General features: G+C 38.1%; 1 protein-coding gene across 1 annotated transcript in view; it reads right to left on the bottom strand.

Annotated features, from left to right (window-relative positions):
• Window positions 1-18265, bottom strand: part of ADSS2 (adenylosuccinate synthase 2) — a 35302-nt gene that overhangs the window by 2970 nt on the left and 14067 nt on the right. Inside the window, exons 2-11 of the mRNA XM_059677427.1 lie at window positions 17576-17678; window positions 16688-16756; window positions 14068-14118; window positions 10265-10331; window positions 9874-9981; window positions 8586-8667; window positions 6431-6557; window positions 4802-4956; window positions 3570-3694; window positions 1941-2038 (exon numbers count right to left, since the gene is read on the bottom strand). Coding sequence (XP_059533410.1) covers window positions 1941-2038; window positions 3570-3694; window positions 4802-4956; window positions 6431-6557; window positions 8586-8667; window positions 9874-9981; window positions 10265-10331; window positions 14068-14118; window positions 16688-16756; window positions 17576-17678 — 985 coding nt within the window. The remainder of the gene's footprint in view (window positions 1-1940; window positions 2039-3569; window positions 3695-4801; window positions 4957-6430; window positions 6558-8585; window positions 8668-9873; window positions 9982-10264; window positions 10332-14067; window positions 14119-16687; window positions 16757-17575; window positions 17679-18265) is intronic.

Here is an 18265-nt window from a genome sequence, read left to right on the forward strand (position 1 = left end):
GGGACTAACGCCAGACCAGTTCTTTTGACCAGAGGTCGTATGGTGGATGCCGAACTCTGTTCAGATTCCCCCTTCAGGACTGACACACGCATCCCCTCAGCTGTGGCAGTATTGCCTGCACACAGCTCCCTGGTCAGGATGTCCCCTGGGATGCCCTCCACCGAAGCGAGCTGCCCTTCTGGAGCAGCCCACCTCCCAATGGCTTCCTATGCGAGGACGTCAAGGACCAGGCCACTTACCTTAATTTGGGACTACTCCGAAGGGTCATCCATGGGGCCAGCTGAGGGTTTTTTATGTAACTACTTTGCAGTTCAACTTCTCCCTCTATCTAAGCCTGCCTCTCTCTCTCTCTCTCCCAGACGTTGCTGCTCAGAGCACTTACAAACACACCACCCCCACACAAATCTCTATATCAAGTCTGTTTCCCACGGAATGCAACGTGTGAGGAAGAAGGCTCTAAAAAGGGGGCCTGGAGCTGGAGCGTGGCCAGTTGCTGGCAGGGGGCCCATCAGTGGTGGCAGGCAGAGACGGGTAGTCTCTGGCATGTTGCAGTTATTGACTTTCATAGGAGGTGACTTGGGATGCCCTGCTGGGGCAGAGTACAGCGCTGGCAGTCCCGGAAGCATTAAGAAGTAAGCACATGGGAACAATGGATCAGATGGCTCTCGATGAACGCCAGTCATGAACTAGAGAAAGACGATGAAAGATTCAGTCTTTCATCAGCTTCAGGCAAGTGTGGGCAGCAGATTGTAAAGAGAATCTCATCTCCTACAGCAGAGGGCAGGAGAGCTGAGGCTCAGGCTCGGGCCTCCGTCACACAGACAGAGTTCCAGAGAAAGGGGAGTTCTCCAACCCAGCAAACCTGCTGCGACAGGCCAGGGCCCTGTTTGGGGGAAAGTGCGACCCTGAGACTGGATGGGACACCGGAGCTGATGCACGGAGAAACCCTGAGTCCCTAGACTTGTTGGTGGCCTGCAAAATGGGCCTACTACTTCTTGGGCTCCTCACATAACTGCACTAACAAAGCATAAAACCAGGCTAAATAAGTCCAGATGATCAGCCAGTAATTTAATTGTCGCCTAAAACAAGAAGCAATACTCTTCAGAGGAAGATCACAGAATCTGAGTCTCTCAAATATACTCAGACATAGAAACAGTGATTCAGAATCAAGGGAAAGAATAGCCAAGAGAAACAAAACTGTAGATGGCCCAGAGGTCAGACTAATAGACAATGACTTTACACGTTTCTAAGAACTTGCAGCTATCCTCAATTCCCACTGACTGGCCATTAGCAAGTCACAAAACCTACCAGCCTACCAAGCTTCACTGAGCTAGTCAATACTCCTTCATTTGGCATATCCCCAGTCTTACAGGATGGCTAAACAAATTAACAGTTCCTACTTCCGGAAGCTGGAAACATTTCCAGAGCTTCCTGAGTAACTGAAGAAATCATTTAACTAAAGGTATGTCTGAAAAAACACATTTCCTCAAGTAGGAAGTCTCCCTACATTCATCCACTTTAGACACAGATTAGAGGTTAGAGAAAATCATTTATGTGGCTTGAAGGACAAGGTGGGTTAATGGATTAAGGACCGGCCTATCCTGACAAGCAGGGCTCTTTTCTCCAACCCCACATTTCACAAGGGATGGAGGAATGCCTACATAGATTAAGAAAGGTGAGATTCAGGAACAGCATAGCTGGGCTCAGAAATAACATGTTTCTTTCTTCATTCCTATGTTTTATTTTGCTTGCAGCAATCCAGCACCCAAATGCATAGCAACTATGAAGCAAATCCCAATAATAAGTGAATACACTTGCACTGTTCACAAGGGCATAATAACCATGTGGCTATATATCATAAGTTATACAGAAAAGCTTTATGAAATTGCTCTAATATATTCACCTAAAAATATTATTTATACACAGCCTAAAAAAAATACCTGGGAAATGAGGTATAATTTCACCATCTAACTTGTAAGCAACTCCAACTTTAATTTCTGTAAACGTGTCCAAAATATCCAATTTGGTAAGTGCCAACCTAATTTTGGAAGAAAAGACAATGTTAAAACAGCAAATTCTTAAAGGCTCTAACATCTAACATGATGAGGGAGTAAAGGAAAATTCATACAAAGCTAAAAAGCTCCACCCAGCCAGTGTGGCTCAGTGGTTGAGCGTCCACCCATGAACCAGAAGGTCAGGGTTTGATTCCCAGACAGGGCACATGCCCGGGTTGCAGGCTCAATCCTCAGTGTGGAAAAAATATGCAAGAGGCAGCCAATCAATAATTCTTTCATCATTGATTTTCTATCTCTCTCTTCCTCTCTGGAATTAACAAAAACATATATTTTTTAAAAAGCTAAAAGCTCCAAAGCAATTTTGAAAACTGATTAGGAATTTGTTTTAAAGCATGATACACATAAAACACAAGACAACAATATACTGATTAATTCTCCTCATAATAAAAAAATGACTTGATCTACTAGTAAGTTACTCTCCTAATAATGAAAATGGATTTTCGCTGATTGACCCACACCCTCTTGTTGAACTTTCTTATGATCAACACATATTTGTGGGCTGGCTGCCTGGGATACGGAACACATTCTGTGGCCATGGCACAGCAGAATTCTGTTCCACAGGGGTGACCACAAGATGCATGCATATTCACACCTATGCCAGCAACCCTCATCTCCTCACTCTGGGTACAGTCCCCTCCACCCTTCTGGTCAGATGTTGTCAAAGGAGACTGAGGAAAACACGTCAAGGACTCTTCGTGATACATCAACACCCCCTCCCCCCCTCAAAGGACTGGAAAACAGAGCTTTAAGGGGAAACTTGTGGAAATTAGATACAACACTAGGTTTGGGCAGGCAATACTATTATGATTAAAAAGAAAAAAAGACACAGAATGAATAACGTGCCAAGGTCACACAGCACAATGCACAGATCTGAGGTTTAAATCCAAAAGTCAGACGTCAATCAAGCCCATGGACAACATCACTGTTGTATGTATGTCCTCCGCTAATGTATATACTCCACCCTTCAACTCCTTATCTATCTATCTACTCACCTGCCCACCTGAACTTCCCTCTATACCAGTGATGGCGAACCTTTTGAGCTCGGCGTGTCAGCATTTTGAAAAACCCTAACTTAACTCTGGTGCTGTGTCACATATAGAAATTTTTTGATATTTGCAACCATAGTAAAACAAAGACTTACATTTTTTATATTTATTTTATATATTTAAATGCCATTTAACAAAGAAAAATCAACCAAAAAAATGAGTTCGAGTGTCACAGGTTCGCCATCACTGCTCTATACTCATACGCATGTAAGAGTATTATGATTTCTTCCTTCCAACCTTGGACGTCTAGGAAGATCACCTGGGGTTCCTTTCCTTGCTTCCCTTCTCCTATATGTTGGTCCATTTCTAACTTGAACTAAAATTTCAGAGGTTAAAGAGAGAATTTTTTGTATTGGGGTACTGCCTCAAGTTTGCATTTCGAAAATTTAACCTGTGGTCATGAATTATCCTAGTATTTCCTGAAATAAATGTTTCTAAGAAAACTCACGCAGTAAATCCGTTAATCATATGAGCATATTTCAGCAAAACGAGGTCCAACCAGCCACATCTTCTTTTCCTTCCAGTAGTCACACCGAACTCTCCACCCCTTGTCTGTAATAATTCTCCAACTTCCTAGGGGACAGAAAATAGAACTTTATAATTAGGATACCAATGCTGTTGATCTAGAACAAGTCTACTTAAGGTCATATAACAACAAGTTAGAGTCTCTTTGAGATAAACATCTTCCAGAAAATAACTAAGTTGAAGATAGAATTCTATAGAGATGATGGATTTTATGTGAAGGAGGCATTATTTGGAATAGATCCAATTTTGGCTTCATTTTTCACCTTATTTTAAAACCAATATTTTTTTATGATGTCATATAGATCACTTCCCAAAATTTAGGTTGATATATAAAAAGTATAAATGCTGCATATTAAAAACTAAGTTGTCCGAAAAACAACTATAGCTTGATGATTTTCCTGAAAACCATAAGGCAAACCTGCATCTAATAAGTACTTGTTGATATCACAATGCTCTTTTGAAGAGAATTAAGGTTGAAAACAATGCTCAAAGATCTAAGTTACACTTCCTACAACCTACTTTTCCCATCTCTGATCTACCTACTCCATAATTTACACTTTTCTGATTAAAGCCATCAAGTCCCTACCTCTTATATTTTGACATTACAGTTACGTATTTTAAAAATTTTTGCTCTGTCATGTTTGATTCCCAGCCCTGTTTGTGTGGCCTGGGGCAAGTGACTTTAGTTCTCTGTGCCTCAGTTTCCTACTGTGTACAGCGGGGAAGGAACTGTTGTGAGGATCCAAAGAGCTCATAGGTATAAGACACTTACACAGTGTCACCCCCATGCGAGTGTTGGCTATGAGCAGACAATGTCCGGAGGTCACTTTCCTCACCCTTGTCTCCCTCCTAATGAGCTTTTGGTGAAAGGCAGCTGTCATTTTTAACAACTTCTTCCGCTTCCACTATCTCAATGCCCTTCATAAACCCGCCTTCCTTCAGCCTTGCAATGACAATGACCTTTTAGTACCCTCTAATAATCCCTCCTTTTTTGCTGCCACTAACGATAAATGTGTGCATACATTTGTTATAATGTTGCTCTGATCAGTCTTGCAAATTAAATGAAATGCATGGAAAATAAGAATTCATTAAGGGAAAAAGCATGAATTTTTCTTTTAAAACTTTCAGATTAGATTCCCTAAGAAAGAGGCTTACATTGTCTTGCTCTGTAGGAAAGGCGCCGATACCAACTCTAGTTGTGTAAGCTTTCACAACCCCATACACTTCTCCAACATTCTGAGGGGGCATACCCAATCCAGTACAAACACCTCCAACTGTACAGTTTGAGGAGGTTACAAAAGGATAGGTTCCTAAAAATAGAAACAAATATTAAATATACACACATAGATACAAATTATTTTAAAACAGAATTACTATGACGATTCTGCACTGGATTATACCCTAGGTCTTTGACAGACTTGAATCTAATTGTAACCACCCTCCCCAAGCCTCAATGGTTTGTTCCTGATTCCTTCTGTCTGTGATGAGATAAAAGCATAGGTGGTCAGAGCTATGCCTGCAGCGTGTACACTGGAGTGGCTCCGTGATGCATGCGGTTGCTCAGCTGTGTAGGGTAGGTACTCACCTAATGGACTGCTAAATAATGTAATGCCAAAACCCTGGTGTTATCTCCCATGCAGACTTATAATCGATGTACTTGAACACTCTCCTGTTAGTTTAAAACAAATTTATTTTACTCCCTTTATTAAATAGGGTACAGCAGCAACCTGCAGTGACAACAGTATGCTAAAAACTGCATGGTATTTTAGCATTTTCCTACCTTTTGATGTCTATTCCAGGAATAATCCCAGAAATGACAAGAGTAAGCTAAGAGTGGTGTACCCCCACCCAAGATCCTCTTCATACTTAAAAATTATTCACTATGCTAATTAGACAATCTGTTTTCTTTCCAGATTGGCTAGGCATATATATTAGGGTATCAAAAATGCCAATCTAATGCCCGGCTGGCATGGCTCAGTGGTTGAGTGTTGACCTATGAACCAGGAGGTCATGGTTCGATTCCTGGTCAGGGCGCATGCCCGGGTTTCGGGCTCAACCTGGTGTGCAGGTGTGCAGGAGGCAGCCAATCAATGATTCTCTCTCATCGTTTATATCTTTCTCTCTGAAAATACATATCTACTACATAGAAATGCACTTTCTTTAACTGGTTTACTTGGAGTCAAAAGCCAGTGAAAGGTCAGTAAGAGCTGAGAACAATCAGACTTATCCTGAGTGATCATGTTTAGAAGGAAAGGCCAACAAACTAATGGGGCAATGGTTTGAAGATGGTAAGTGTTAACTTTTTGAATATAGAGAAAATGTTCTAAATCCACTCAGAACCCCATACCCAGGGAGTTAATTAAGCAGGCTTCATAGACTTTAGAATTTAATAATAATGTATATTAGCCCCTGATATTGTTTTTAAAGCCTGAATTAAAGACAGAGACCCTTCCAAAGCATTCACCTGGTTATCTCACAGTCCTATGGAAGTGGGGTCTGGAATTAAACCATGAACCAAATAATAAAATCACAGTTTACAGAATTTCAGACCTACTGACCCAATTAATTTGATTTTTCTAATAAATAACAAAACTTTATGTATTGTGTTTTCCACAATAATCCTTAAAAAAAAAAGATGAGTATAAGATGACAAACTTCCACTACTCCTGAATATGTATACAAGCTAACAGCCTTGTTTAAAACCCCTTCATGCTAACATGAATTATTTATATCTTAAGCACTTTAGGGCTCCGTCTAGCTCCCCCTAAGTCTTATCTCACTTACCAAAATCGATATCTAGAAGTGCTGCATTTGCACCTTCTACCAAGATTTTCTTTGGTGGTCCATGCAGGGCCTCATATAGAAAATACACTCCGTCTCTCACCATTGGTTTAATTCTTTCCATATAACCCTATACACAAAGACAAAAAACAATTTCAATGTATGCTAATAAGTTTACACTATAACCAATAGGAGTTAAAATTCCTGGACTTGACGACAGTGGAAACTGCCAAATGCCAAGTAGAAAGGGGAAGGTGATGGTGCCCACCCTACTGCAGCACTGGGGTTACCAATGGTCTCCCATGCTGATTCCCAGAGCCAGGAAAGAGATACTAGCTCAACAACAGCAGAGATACAATGACATTCACAGGTTAACCTCACTGCAAATAAGGTGATAGCCTTGCAAGTAGCCAAGTACTCGCACTTCATAAACCAGCTTTCACGAAAATGAAAAGAACTGAGTGTATTACATTACAATTTTATATTTTGTGAAATATTTAATAATTTATGAGCCATGTAACCCTGAGTTTTAAAACTTGCATCTCAAAATGTGATTCTCAAAATGTGGTGAGGGCCACCAGTGACATGCCAAGCATGCAAACATCAATAATTGATTGCCAATGTTCTTTTTCCATTAGATTCCATTACAGGAAAATATCTCAGTGGCATTACTAGTAGACAACATCCAGTACTATTTTACACGTGAGCATTATAAAACTTTCTCAAAACATATTGAAGTTAATAATACTGCTTAATTTTAAAATTCCATTAAAAGTATAGTATAAACAAGAGTTGCCCCACTGCCTAAACCTAGTTTCAACGATGTTTAAATATTTCGCCAGACTAGTATGGAGATTCCAACTTCCATTCATGAATTCACCGAAGTGTGCTCTACCCACTGATGAAACCATGGTCCCCTCTTGGCTGTAGTCTCCAATTTTATGCTTATTCCTATTTTTAGTTCTTTTTTTGTGCCTAAAATGACCAACCCACCATAACATCCTTATTCCTTAAAGACCCGGTTCAACATCTATTACCTCTTAAGAACCTTCTTACCCAATTCTGTTCATTATTATTCATCTATTTTTCATTCACATGGAACATGTATAAAATAGAATTGAAAAGCCATATCCACACTTTAGTACATGAATATTTCCAAGTTGCTAATATACATTTAAAACAATTGTTGCATGGCAGAATGAAAAGAAAATGGCAATCTATTCTAAGCAACTACCAATACACTGAAAAACAATTTAGATTGTTCCTTGGAGGTCTTGTATTTTTTTAGGACTTTAGTAAGGGGAGAGACCTAAGGTCTGCAACCGTTTTAGAATGGCACATGAGGTTGGCAAGCTTCTATTCCGTTCTGGAATGGATATTTATACTTATTTATAGAAGAGAAGGAATAACAATCAGATACACGGGAAGCAACTTGAAATCCACCAAAAATTGTGGAGGAATGGAGGGGGGAGCAGATAGGAGACTTGACTACTGGCTAATTCAGGCACCACGGACAACTAACAGCTGCCAACTGGGCCTAATCTTCGGCCAATGACCGTATTTGTCTCTGAAGAGATTGTCCTGTCCGTATCACTTCTAACTGCTTTCAGAGCTGTCGCACTTGTCCCTTTGTTCATTAGCCTCCACACTGCTATGAGTGATTTTATATAATATAAATCTACTCTCTATTCAGCACAAAATTACTCAGTAGTTTTGCATTCTCTCCAGAATAAAAGCTTATCTCCCGTGTACGTCCTTGGCCAGAGCCACATAAGACCAATATAAGACCCACGAGCTGGTCCCTACTTGTCTAACTTTATTTTCAGGTCGTTTACTCCTGTTCCCTGCTCCCCACTCACCATTTCGTTTCGTGTCATATGAGGTTATCCAAACACACCATTCCTCTTAGGCCTGCGTGCTCATAGATTTAAAGAGGGCAAACACTTTGCTTTCCCAGTTCTTATCTATAATACTTCACACATACCTGTGTGGCACTTATCATACTATAAACTATTTTATGTATAACTTCTAAGTCTCCATATATTCTTCATCCTTATACTTCCAGTTCCTAACACAAAGCCTGAATGAGTGAAAGCTCTAGATGCCAATTTGGCAAACAAGTTTTTAAAAGGACATTAAAAAGGTCAGAAAGCATTACCTTGAGTTTTTGTAATTCACCTTCGATGTCTATTTCCAAAGTGGGGTATATAGATTTGTACTGGTTTGCTAGAACTTTGAACCTGAGAAATACAGAAAAATCAAGACATTAGCTCTCTTTCAAAAATTCTGAGTAATATCATTTTATTTAAATGGTTTCTGTCAATGAGTGATCTAACAAATTAACCCTCAAAATGAAGTTACATTCTGAGAAATAAAGTCTAATAAAGGAGATCCGTCATATAAGTAAGTGATACACTCAAAACATTTTTTACTCAAGTTTAGGTATCTGTAGGGGGAAAATAACTGAACTCTGTTAACTATAAGACTTATATCTGAATTATATTATACTGTGTATAAAACAAAAGGGATAGCCAGTCAGTGTGGATGAGTGGTTGAGCATTGACCTATGAACCAGGAGGTCAAGGTTCGATTCCTGGTCAGGGCACATGCCCAGGTTGTAGGTTCAATCCCCAGTGGGGGGCATGCAGGAGGCAGCCAATCAATGTTTCTCTCTCATCACTGATGTGTCTATCTTTTTCTCCCTCTCTGAAATCAATAAAAATATATTTTAAAAGTAAATAAATAAATAAATAAATTAAATAAAACAAAAGGGATGGTCTACATCAGTGATGGCGAACCTATGACACGCGTATCAGGTGACACGCAAACTCATTTTTTTGGTTGATTTTTCTTTGTTAAATGGCATTTAAATATATAAAATAACAATCAAAAATATAAGTCTTTGTTTTACTATGGTTGCAAATATCAAAAAATTTCTATATGTGACACGGCACCAGAGTTAAGTTAGGGTTTTTCAAAATGCTGACATGCCGAGCTCAAAAGGTTCGCCATCACTGGTCTACATGATGCTTTTAAAAGAGATGGAGGCAGACATTATCCATCAGCCTCTACTATCCCCAGTGGAGGTGCACTGACAGTGCGGACAAACCACTGACTGGAAATGGATAGAATCCATGATGCCTTTGATGTCACCTGTCATTAAATGCAACCAACTAACCCCCCATCACGGAGTCACCATCTGGCTTTCCTTAAACATAATTGTGGTTTTGTCTTCTTGGGAGTGCTGCTTTGATATCATCATGTTACTTTTCATAAAGTTAATCTGCCATTAAGGGCCAATTAAAATGCAATAAAAATAACTTTAATATTCTAAATAAAACAAACATGCCAACCACTATTCAAGGAGAATACTGATTTTATTAGTCTGCAATCTGAGTTTTAAAAATTCCATTTGCTCTTTCCATTGTGAAACAGAAGTTAGTTACCTCTCAGAGAAGCCATCAAAATCGGAAACCAGATCGCACATCCTGAGTCCACTCCGAGCAGCTTTGGAAGAATAAACTGGGCCGATGCCCTTTTTTGTGGTACCCAAACTTAAAAACAAACCAAAACAAGCGTTAAGTTAGACAAGATGCCATTCTTGTGGCCAGACAGGCTGTTTTCTGTTTATGCTGTTTCCTGTAAGTTTCTTTTCACAACCCTATTGATTTTCTCTGAAATCTAAACTAGCTATTTTAATACTTACTTTTCTTCAACCTACATTTGTATTATATAAAAGCTTATAGGGAACCTGCAGTTGGCCTAGAATTTAAGCATAAGGGTGTGGATATGCTTCACCTGCAGCAAAAACAAAAAACAAAGGAAAAAACCCCATACTTCTTTCCTGCTTGTTCTTGTCTCTGCTGTTCCTGGATGCCATCAGCTGCTTGATGAAAATCAAACACTGCAGGGAAACAAAGCGAGAGCAGTTTTGTTGAAACAAAGATGATACAGGAAAGCATACCATGTTGGATTTTAAATGACCGAAGCTATAAACGCCTTCAGTCAGACTTCAGTATGAGAAATTACATACATTTTACGAAGCAGCAATAATGGTGGGGGTAAAGGTTCCAATGCCAACTGGTATGTTAATATAAAAATAGGTCTGATCGACCATTCCTATTTATTGCAATCTATAGGATTTTAAAAATGAAGAGGGTAATTTTGGAACATCTACCCAACAATTCTATGAAGCTCAGTTTACTAAGATATCTTCTTTTCTTCAAGTTCTGGACTCCAGAAATCTAGGGATTATTTTGACATCTCCCTCTCCCTCACTAGTCCCAATCCTCCCTCATCTTTCACCAAAACTGTGACCTCCTAGTGAGTGTGCCTACTTCCTCTTGGACACCTCTAATTCATAATTTTTATGTAGCCAAAGCCAGCTTTCCAGGACACAAATATAATGTCACCATTTCTTTGCCTTAAAAAGTCAATGGCTTTCTATTGCTGAAAAAATGATATATCTGATAAAGGATTAACATTAAAATATATAAAGAATAAAAATTTTTAAAAAGCAAATAAAAGAAACAAAATACATAAAGAACTCCTACAGCTCAACAGCAGAAAAATAAACAATCTGATGAAAACTGGGCAGAAGACCTGAACAGGCATTTCTCCAAAGAAGACATACAAGTGGCCAATAGACATATGAAAAGATGTTTACATCACCAATCATCAGGAAAATGCAAATCAGGCCACATGAGCTATCGCCTCACACCTGTTAGTATGACTATCATCAAAAAGACAACAAATACCAAGTGCTGGTGAGGATGTGGAGATAAGGGGACCTGCCCAGCTGGACGAGTGTAAATTGGTGCAGCCACTATTGAAAACAGTACAAAGGTTCCTCAAAAAACTAAACACAGAACTACCATAGGACCCGGCAATTCCACTTCTGGGCATTTATCTGAAAAAAATAAAAAATGCTAATCCAAAATGATATATGCATCCTTATGTTCATTGCAGCATTATTTACAACAGCCAAGATAGAGAAGCAACCTAGGTGCCTATCAACACATGAATGGATAAAGAAGATGGGGTATATGTGTACAATGGAATATTACTCAGCCATAAAAAATAATAAAATCTTACCAACTACAACAACATGAATGGACCTAGAGTGTATTATTGTAAATGAAATAAGTCAGGCAAAGAAAGATAAAAATCATGACTGCATTTATATGTGGAATCCAAAGGTCAAAACAAGCAAGGAAGCAAAACAAAACAGAAAGCAGCTCATATACAGAGACCAAACTGATGGTTGCCAGAGAAATTAGGTGAAAAGGCAAAGGAGATTAGGAAGTGCAAATTTCCAGTTATAAAAGTAAGTCACAGGGATGTACTGTATTGAGAATATAGTCAACAATATTGTAATAACTGTATGGTGATAGAGGGTTATTAGATTTGTCATGGTGATGACTTCATAAGTTATAAAGACGTTGAATCACTATGTGTACACCTGAACCAATATAATATTGTATGCCAGCTATAATAAAATTTTTAATAAAAAAATTTACAAAACAAAACAAAAAAATAAAGTGTGCAATTTATTTATTGTTTTTAATATATTTTTATTGATTTCAGAGAGGAAGGAAGAGGGAGAAGGAGAGAGAGATAGAAACATCAATGAGGAGAGAGAATCATTGATGGCTGCTTCCTGCATGCCCCTCACTGGGATTGAGCACACAACCCGGGCACGTGCCCTGACTGGGAATTGAGCCATCACCTCCTGGTTCATAAGTCGACGTTCAACCACTAAGCCACAGCAGACAGGCTAAAATAACACATTTTAAAGCATACATATACAGGGTGGGGCAAACATAGGTTTACAGTTGTGAGTAAATGAAACACAGTTTATTCTTGTATTATCATCAATTATTGTATTATTTTTCCATACAGACAACTGTAAACCTACATTTGTCCCACCCTGTATTCTTACACATATTATTACTAACATCTAACTTTCCTCCTCTACCAGAAAATTTTTCCTTTAAGGACATAAATTTATAAAAAAAGAAAAAACCATTACTAAAGAAATATAATAAAAATATAACATTAATTCGCATCTAAACCACACTACTTTCCAATTATTCTGGTCCTTTGGTCCATTTGCACCACTATTTTCTTTGTTATTTCTAGTCTAAAGTAGTTAAGTAACACCCAAGGATGCAAACTGTCATGTGACACATCTAGAACATCTGTAACGAGGAAGAAAGGCGGAGAATCCAGGCAGGGACACAAGTCACTCTTAACACAGTGTGACATCACTAGCATGCTTATATGTCCACCAGTGGCCAAACTATCTGGTTATATACGTTAAGGTTATAATTTACTCCAAGGGCACACACTAGGAATCATCCTATTGTGCAATCCTACATTGTGGCGCTCAGGTTAAGATACTGAATTCCACACGGCAGCTGCCAGAGGACCATGAGAAAGTTCTGAAGATAAGCAGTGGCTTCCATCTTCTAACACAGAACCTCACTTATCCACAGGACAGAGGCAATGAACACAGAAAGCTACATGTAAAAACCATGAAGCGGAAAGAAGTTAACGAGGATGTAACAGAATATTCATGGTATCAGAATACGTACAAGGTAATAATTAGTGAGCGTAGGCAGATAAAAATAGTATAAAAGCAGTGAACAAAAATACATTTTCATTACCTAAGAGACTGTCAGTATAAAAAAATACTAATAACCCTACATTGCTTTCTATATTAAAGCACTATAGTGATGATATATGGAAATATAAAACGAAATTACTAAGATAAGCTAATAACCAAAAGAATATGTTTTATATAGGTGAGAGCTGAGAGTATGATTTTTTTAAGACCAGAAGCTTACAATAGCCAACAAAAATGACAGATTTACAGCTTCACTGCTTCCGCCCAAAAGGGTTTTAATTTGCTTTCTTGGCTGTACCTTAAGAACTTTGATGGGGCTGCCTCTTAATGAAGGTCAATGTCAAAACTAGAGCAGCAACTGCCCCAGGAGAACTACATATTTAGGTAGAATTTAAGAATTCGATCACTCATATAAGTTTCTTACATGGCTTATAGTTCTTCTTTCTCTTTCCTGGGTATTGTCTCTTAATTGTGTCACCGTTAATAAACAATTCTATCACTTCAGCAATAGGATGATAGGGAAACAAATCTCAAATTTATTGGTGGTGGCTGAATTAATTTTAGAATCCAGTCTGCTCTAAGTAATAGAAGAGAAGGCTAGTCTGAATAAAGGCTGAATCATTTAAAAAGCAGCATTATTACATTTGCGACACAAAGAGCCACTTGATTTGCCAGATGGTAGACCTACTTTTACATGAGTATTAATGTGTGGAAATAAGTGCTCTCTGTATTTTGATATGCCTTATTTTTTAGTAGAATTAGAGAGTCTCATGAAATATTGCTTATGCTCTTCATTTGACTAGCTAATTCTTCCTTCAGACATGGGTAAATTTTAGCCTAGCCCTTATAAAAAAACAAAAAAGAAAAAATTCATAAGACTTTATGTATTTGGAACCCAATTATTGCAATCCACCCAAATGAAGACAAAGTTGGTTACAGAATGCTTTGGTGTGATAAGTTTCTGGGAAAACGATAGTTAAAAATAAATGCATTATGCTTACGTCCCCCTTACCAATATGCGCTCTGTCAGATATGATAAGCCTTTTTTCCCAGCCTTCCAGACCTAGAAGGAAGGGAGAAAATACATTTAACGGAACATTTTGTATAATAATTCTTTCATCTTAATTTCTTTAGAAACAGTGTTTAAAAGTGTTTTTCACTGAAGTAATCACTTTCATAGTTTTTCTTCTGCATAGGAAACATGTTTAACAAGAATTTTCTCACCTGTCATTCATTACATATACAAACTCATTCACACATTCTTTCTAAATGTTTTGCTCATAGAAGCTCCAAACACAGCCAGTTCTATCCACATAAAACACTTCTAGGAACCCAAACAGCAAATGGTAAAAAAAATGACACTTTTGTAGGAGTTGGGGGAAGAGGAGTTAGTTGTAGAGCAGGGGGAGAATTGAGTAAAGGGAGTTGCTAATCTTGGGGATGGCACCCTTTCCCAAGACAATTATAAAAAAATGTGATTAAACAACATAATAAAATGTTCTCACTAATTCCTTCAAAGTATTACCAATTACTCTACTTAGTATACCGAACTGTAAATATATATCTCCCCATTTAACGGTGAATGCCTGAGAGCAGGGGCCACGAGGTTTCATAACATGGGCCAGTCATCTAATAAATGTTCAAAAAAATTGTTGAATGAGGTAAATAAATGGTTTTTAATATTTTTATTTCAGAGAGGAAGGAAGAGGGAGAGATAGAAATATTAAGATGAGAGAGAACCACCCTAACCGGTTTGGCTCAGTGGATAGAGCATCGGCCTGTGGACTCAAGGGGCCCAGGTTCGATTCCCGTCAAAGGCATGTACCTTGGTTGCGGGCACATCCCCAGTAGGGAGTGTGCAGGAGGCGGCTGATCGATGTTTCTCTCTCATCGATGATTCTAGCTCTCTATCCCTCTCCCTTCCTCTCTGTAAAAAATCAATAAAATATATTAAAAAAAATAAAAAAGATGAGAGAGAACCATTGATAGATTGCCTCCTACATGCCCCGCACACCCCGCACGCCCCGCCCTGGGGATCGAGCCTACAACCCAGGCTTGTGCCCTGACCTGGAATCAAACTGTGACCTTCTGGTTCATAGTGACACTCAACCACTGAGCCACATTGGCTGGGCAATAAATATATTTTTTAAAGACAGTACACCTTTGTAGGCTATATACGTTTTAAGAATAAGCTACCATACTCCAAACATTTTCAAAACTCATGTTAGATATTAAAAATTGTTCATTTTGATAATATCTAAGGATTTATTTTCAAATTATTCCTTATAGATTAGAGAGAAGGGCTTCTTGATAATGTGCTATAAGCCAGAATAGGAAACCTTCCCCTCTACAGCTGGTTTTGACATGAAAACATGCACTCTGAAGTTAGCTTAAGGAGTATTATAAAACATATATTACAAAGAAACTCAGAGCAGTGGATTCAGCTGGATTAGACAGGCCAGTGGGAGAAGAAAGTAGGGCGAAGCTTTCAGAGGACGGAGGAGAGCAGAGCGCAGCAGGGGAACCTCAGGTTAACCAATGAAAGAGCTGGCCCCAATACAGAGGCCAGAACCGCAGGGAGGGCAACAGAGACGGCAGAGACGGGGATCTGTGAAGCCAGACTGAGTTGTCTGAAACACTGGAGGACAGATTGCTACTTTTAAAGCTGAACAATGAACTTGAATGATGTAATAGAACTGGGTATTTCAAATTCGAGCTAAGCTAAAGAGAAACTCACTAATGATTTCCCCCAATTGTGTATTATGTGCATTGCCAAGTTCCTCAAACCCTAGAAGGTAGCCAACTTGACTTCCAAAAATCCCAAAGGGGTTAGGAAAGGCAGGAAATCAGGTGTTTGTAAGGAGATGGACGGATCCATAGCACAGAGAAGCATTTCTCTCATTTGGAAGGAGGGACCTCACAATCATCCTTTATCCCTGGGTTGTGGCAACCAAGGAGCTAAAGTCTAGGAAACAAGACTGGCAGTGTGCACAGTGGCTTCGGTGGCTCCCTCACTCCCTACGCTCATTTTTGGTTTGGGCAGAAGGATATGCTAACCTGAGTATAAACGACAAGATGAACTCATAGAGTTTTGCCAACAAGATACAGTAAGTAATTTTAACTCCCTAAGGATAAAGTTTAATTTGTAAAATAACCAAGACTTACACAATGACCTTATTATGTTTGTCATTTGTTTAAACATGGATTAGAACTGATAAAATTTAACGACAGAGATTAAACAACTTGTCCTCAATAACCTGCAACTTTAAAGTGTAAGACAAAAATGTTAAGTGCCTGGCTTAGCCAGGATGGCTCAGCGGTTGAGCATTGACCTATGAACCAGGATATCATGGTTCAATTCCTGGTCAGGCCATATGCCCAGGTTGCAGGCTCAAGCCCCAGAGTGGGGTGTGCAAGAGGAAGCCAATCAGTAGTTCTCTCTCATCGCAGATGTTTCTATCTCTCCCTCTCCCTTCCTCTCTGAAATCAATAAGACTATACTTTAAAAATATAAAAAATAAAAATAAATAAATGTTAAGTGGCTGGCATGAGATTCAAATAAAACTTACCAAAAATAATAATAATAATAATAATAACTGGTTACCAAGTAAAGCAGACTCATTCTTTCATACCTTTTCCTTTTTTAACATTTTTTTCTGCTTCCTCAAATAATCCCGGTAGATGAATTACCACACCATTTCCTAAAGGAAAATAAACAAATTAATTCCAACCTTAAACATCTATACTTTATTAATATAGACATACATAATGATATCAAAATATAGACATCTACAATTACCCTTTATCTAGAACATAGGAGATTGAGGTACTTGAATTTACAGGACATTCTGATTTACCAAAGTGATATCACAGAAAGGATTCCAAGTTTTAGACAGTAGTCTAATGTAAATAAACAAAAGAACATAAACACAGAATTAAAAAACACTAAAATTACACCCAATATAATTTAAAATTTCTTTGAAACAAAGTAAAACTGTTATTTTGGAAAAAAAACAAAAACTAGTTATGTAGGTTTAGGCAAATTAAACCAGATCACAGTAGACTCTCTAGATCAATGTCTTTCAAATTGGGAATCACACTATAACTGTTAATAAAATCAATTTAGTGGGTTGTAATTAGCATTTTAAAAAATAAAAAACTAGAATAGAACATATCAGATTGCACTATATGTTCTAAGGGCTCAGAATCAATTTATAAAACATAGACTTGTATGCCTTATTGTGTCATGTTTGAAAAACTGATCTGATGACCTAACAGTTCTTTATAGAATTAAGATTACTAATGAATACAGTTAAATGCAAAGCAATCATTCCAGAAAGTATTAGTGCTAAAAGATCTAAAAGGAATTGTAAAATAGCCAAAGTTAGGTATATTCCAGAAGGTACCAAGGTCAAGATTAATCATTTGATTAGTGAAGGATGAAATCAGTTTGGTAATGAAAAATGAACACTATTAGGAATTAGGGGGGAAAATTCTCAAGGGATTCATTCTATACTTACCAATGAATGCAGTAACATTTGGATTAATTATTCCACTGGGTAAAAGATGAAAATCATACTCCACGGAATCTACAACAACTGTGTGGCCGGCATTATTTCCTCCCTGAAACATATGATGGGAAATTGAACATGACAATAAATATGACAAGTAATATATCTCCTTCCAAAGAAAATGAATGATTTCCTGCTAAAATGTCACTATCACTTAAGGAAACCCAAGCATTTGTCACAAACACTAATTCTTTGGAGGATTTATAATAGTTTCGCTCTCCTCTCTCCATTCCTCACTCCTGAAAACTGGAGAATTCAGGATTCTGGAAGATGGGAAGACATGCCCTCTAAAAAGACCAAAAAAAAAAAAAAAAAAAGTGAAAAGACCACAGGGGACAATTCGTTTTTATTGTTTTGGGCACTCTCTATGTAGGACACGTAGTAATCTAATTAATTATCCATGGTATTCCAAAATAAAAATCCCTAAAATAGAAAAGAGTAATCCATCCAGTTAGCCTAACTTGATATAAACATTCATACAATTCCTATGGTTCTAAGAGTGTCAAGCAACTTCGTGACCTGACATTTGTATTATTACATGGACGTATCAACTAGCAAATCTCCAAGTAACTACCTCAAATATTGGCTATCCTGAGACTCAAACTTTTAAATTTATAAATCAGTCTTGTGAGTTTGGTT

The sequence above is a fragment of the Myotis daubentonii genome, chromosome 20 (genome assembly GCF_963259705.1).
Source record: "Myotis daubentonii chromosome 20, mMyoDau2.1, whole genome shotgun sequence".
Taxonomy (NCBI): Eukaryota; Metazoa; Chordata; class Mammalia; order Chiroptera; family Vespertilionidae; genus Myotis; species Myotis daubentonii.